The following is a 3987-nucleotide window of genomic DNA, read 5'->3' as shown; positions in this document are numbered from 1 at the left end:
ATTTTCTAAGGTGGGTTGCAATTTTTCCAAAGTAGGTTGCGCAAGTGACCATAGGGTTACCTAAATGATAGTGGTAATTTTTAAGTAGCCTCAATATTTAAAGTGTCAAAAATTAATTTTGAGAAAGGATGAAGGTATGTACAAAAGGTGGAAAGTTCGGGAGGTTGAAACAAATGTGAGGGTCCTAAGTACTTATTAGACACTTCCATTAGGTTCAAAAATGTTGATAGCTCATTTTATTCACACCACATGGTTTATGAGCTTAACCACTAAATAATTATGAAACTATCATGTATACCCATATAATTTTTGGAACTTGGACATACTTAGGTATATTATCTTAATAAAAACGTAACAATATAATCAAATGCAACACATTCATGACATCATAAAAAGCTTTACTATATGTTGAACAAGAATACATAAAACATGAAATAGGGCTCCACAAACATCACAACCTAAATCCTATATTCACAACTTTAAAGAAAACACTTAAATCAAGTCAACATAATTCTAACATTCACCGATTGGGATTCATCTCCTTTCCAAGGTAGCATCGGGCTTACTACCAACTAGCATCCAATGAATACTTTGAAACTGGATGATACTTTTGGGAAGATACTATTAGTGAGGAAAGCTCAAAATAGCAATGATAATCCCTATAGTTATAATTATGTTGATCTCAAAGAAAGGATTCAAGCCTTAGAAATGAGTTTTGATTGCCAAAATAATATTCTAAAGCAGTTGCTTCGATAGCTCAAAAAATGTAAAACAAGAATGCGAGACATTAAAATTTCCTGTATCAAAAGGATAATACATTAGGAGATGGTACCAATGGCTTTTGATCAAGATTTGTGGGATAACAAAAATAAGTTTTTCACCATATTTCATAAACAATGAATATCTTGATCAAAGGATGACAATGTTCCAAAATAATTAGGATGGATTGAAAACCGATTTGAAGAAATTATAGAATTTAGCAAAAAATAAAATTAAAAGTTTAGCAACTAACCTATTTGTTCTTCATACTAAACTACAAAAGAAGAAAACAAATGTAATTGGAGACAAGTCAGCTAATTTGAGTAAGGATAAATCCTCTTCCCGCACGTATGGTACCATTGAACTAAATGATGACACTTTGGAAAATTTACTTCAGGGCTAGGTTAATTTCATAACCCAAGAGTGGCATGGAACATTAGGCCTAAAGAAGTTGGATAATGTGAATAAGATATTTTGTATTTTTGTTTCTCATCTACCTATTGCCTATTTCTCTTATTTTCCTATTGTTCCTTCTTTTAGTTGATTTCCTTATTGGCCATAGAGATTGTATAGAGATTGTTTTGTAAGTTCTACACCATGTGAGACATGTCTTTTTTATCTATTAACTCATTATTATAAAAAAAAAATTGAATCCTTCCAAAAATCCATTTTTACCTACCATAGTACTAGCATTCCACATGAACTAATCACAAACCAAGGTAAACATTAGATATTAGAGTAATCAAATTCAACAAAAAAATACACACCAACACAATGGCTTGAACTATTAAAGCTAATAACTTTCAAAGCACAAACATAATAGAATAGGAGTTACATGTATTCTTCATTCATAATTAATCAAACTTAAAAATTAATAACATTGAACAAAGACAAAAATCCAAATGCAATTAATCAAACCTTTGTTACACCTAGATAGTAAAATAATCCAATCTCTATTCTTATTTGAGCTCTCCAAAACCTTTAAAATCCTATGTGATCCTAAAAATGGGTTTTTCTAAACATTTTAATTTTTTTATTCTTATTCTTAGAATCTCACTCTTTTCTAAGTTTACATTTCAGTCATCATTGACTAATTATAGGGAATAAACATATTTTGAATTTCGAAGATGTAGAAGTTAATATCATAAATGGAAGATGTGTCTAGATATAGGAAGAACAATAAATGTAGGATGTGACTAGATATAGGAAGAACAACAAATGTAGGATGTGTAGAAATTATGTAGATATGGATAGGGTAAGAGTGTGTAAGTGAAAATAAATAAAAAACAACAAATGTAGGATGTGTAGAAATTATGTAGATATGGATAGGATAAGACATGTGTAAGTGAAAATAAATGAAAAACAACAAATGTAAGATGTGTAGAAATAATGTAGATATGAATAGGATAAGACATGTGTAAGTGAAAATAAATGAAATCCAGAAAAATCAATCAAACTTCTCATAAGATTGTACCTTGTTGTACCATCCATCAAGGTATAATTCCATGAGACATTCTCTCAAAATGAAGAAAAATATTTATAATTAATTAACTATAATATAAATATGCAATCTAAAACTTCCAAGAACTTAAACACAATATACTACCATCAACCAATCTTTAAATGAAAGTCTCCAGACAAAGCCTATATTAAAAAAACAAAATTTTTAGAAGTACTAAAATACCCACTGCAAATTTGGGTTTTTCTATTTACACCAGTAACTTCCAATTCCTCCTCTGAAACAGCCACTCCAAATATGAAAAATATTTTCCACAAGGACTATCCACCATTAACACTACATGGTGCAAACGGATCATTCATATAATTCTCAAAGTAAATCTCCCCCCTTGCCTGTAAACTGTAATCTTCCACAACCTCACTGTGTTCATCATGGATATGAGTGATGATATCTCCAAATGCTTTACAGCGTTTGCCACAAGATTTCTCTTTACAAACATAACTTATTTTTATATGCCCATCACCTTTCTCTTTTTCCACTATGGTAAAGTGGACACATAAATTTCTGTTAAGCAAACATTCCAGCTTATCTTTTCCCAGAGAGACATGCAAGGGATCCTTGGCCTGTAACCTCCCCTGCCACACAGAATCCAACCTCTGTTCCAGTTCAGCAGCTGACAGATTTTTTTCCTCCCTAGTCATAAAATCCTTGCCTAGTTCAGCCATCCCATAGTAATCTATAGCATGAACAAGCCACAAATATGTAATCACCACATTCAGAAGCTCAATCCCACCAAGAGTTTTGATGCTCTGATCTGGGGTTTTCACAGGGACAAACTGGGCAAAAAACCCATCTTGCCCAGAGGAAACCAGAAGATTTTCTTCAATACCCTTCTCTGCATCAACCTTGGCAATAAGGCAGCGCGCCTGGTTCAATTCCTTCAAATGTCTCACAGCATTTTTAGGTGGGTAATCTCTCAAGCTCACCAAAGTACCATTTTGAAGATCTTGAAAGAAATTCTTCGCCACTGCCTTTGCAATTTCATTCCGTTTTTTAATAGCAATCTCTATGTGGGAAGGATGGTACAGATGTTTTAACCAGGGGTCTTCTTTATGTGCAGCAAAAAAGCCCTTTTTGAGATGGCGAAGGTAGGGTTCGTACCTGCGGTGTGCTTCGTCTGGTAATATGCTAACATCTAGGCCACTTATAAAATGTCTGTAAAGTAATAATGGACATGACCGATCATACCGTACTATTGAGCTTTCATTGCTTCTCTCCACTGGGTAATCTCTCTTATACCTTGAATGTCTTGAACTGTAATCATGGCGTCGGTTTCTGGATCTGGTTCTGGTTCTGGTTCTGGTGCGATTTCTGCTGTGTCTGTCACGGCTTCTGCCACGCCTCAATTGGGTTTCTCTGTCCCTGCGTCGAATTGGGGTTCGATGTCGTGACCTTTCATATGAAGATGATGAGGATATGTGCCTGCTATGGTAATGGCGGTGGCGTTTCCGGGGAGGAGAAAGAGAAGCCATGGCATAGTTTTTGGTACTGTGTGGTTGCAGATTTTACATTTCTCGCCTCTCTTTTCATGCTTTTGAGCTGTTGAATGCATTTTCCCGATGTAGTAGGCTTTTGTGAAATGATTTTCTGCATTTTACCCGATGTAGTAGGCGTTGTCATAGGCAGTTTCTGTCGATGCAATCGTTGCAGCGGAGGACGCCAGCACCTCCCATGCAGGCATTTATTGTTGTAGCCGTTGGAGAATTGTG

General features: G+C 34.6%; 1 protein-coding gene across 1 annotated transcript; it reads right to left on the bottom strand.

Moving 5' to 3' along the window:
* Positions 1 to 2538: 2538 nt before the first annotated feature.
* Positions 2539 to 3750, bottom strand: LOC131029524 (serrate RNA effector molecule). The gene has a single exon (XM_057960029.2). It carries the CDS (start codon positions 3748 to 3750, stop codon positions 2539 to 2541), a length of 1212 nt encoding a protein of 403 aa, XP_057816012.2.
* Between the last annotated feature and the right edge of the window lie 237 nt (positions 3751 to 3987).

Source organism: Cryptomeria japonica, chromosome 5 (genome assembly GCF_030272615.1).
Source record: "Cryptomeria japonica chromosome 5, Sugi_1.0, whole genome shotgun sequence".
NCBI classification, from domain to species: Eukaryota; Viridiplantae; Streptophyta; class Pinopsida; order Cupressales; family Cupressaceae; genus Cryptomeria; species Cryptomeria japonica.
This window is presented reverse-complemented; position numbering and strand designations above follow the sequence as displayed.

Excerpts from the sequence above, each read along its gene's own strand:
- LOC131029524 (XM_057960029.2), bottom strand. The coding sequence starts at position 3,750 with ATGGCTTCTCTTTCTCCTCCCCGGAAACGCCACCGCCATTACCATAGC.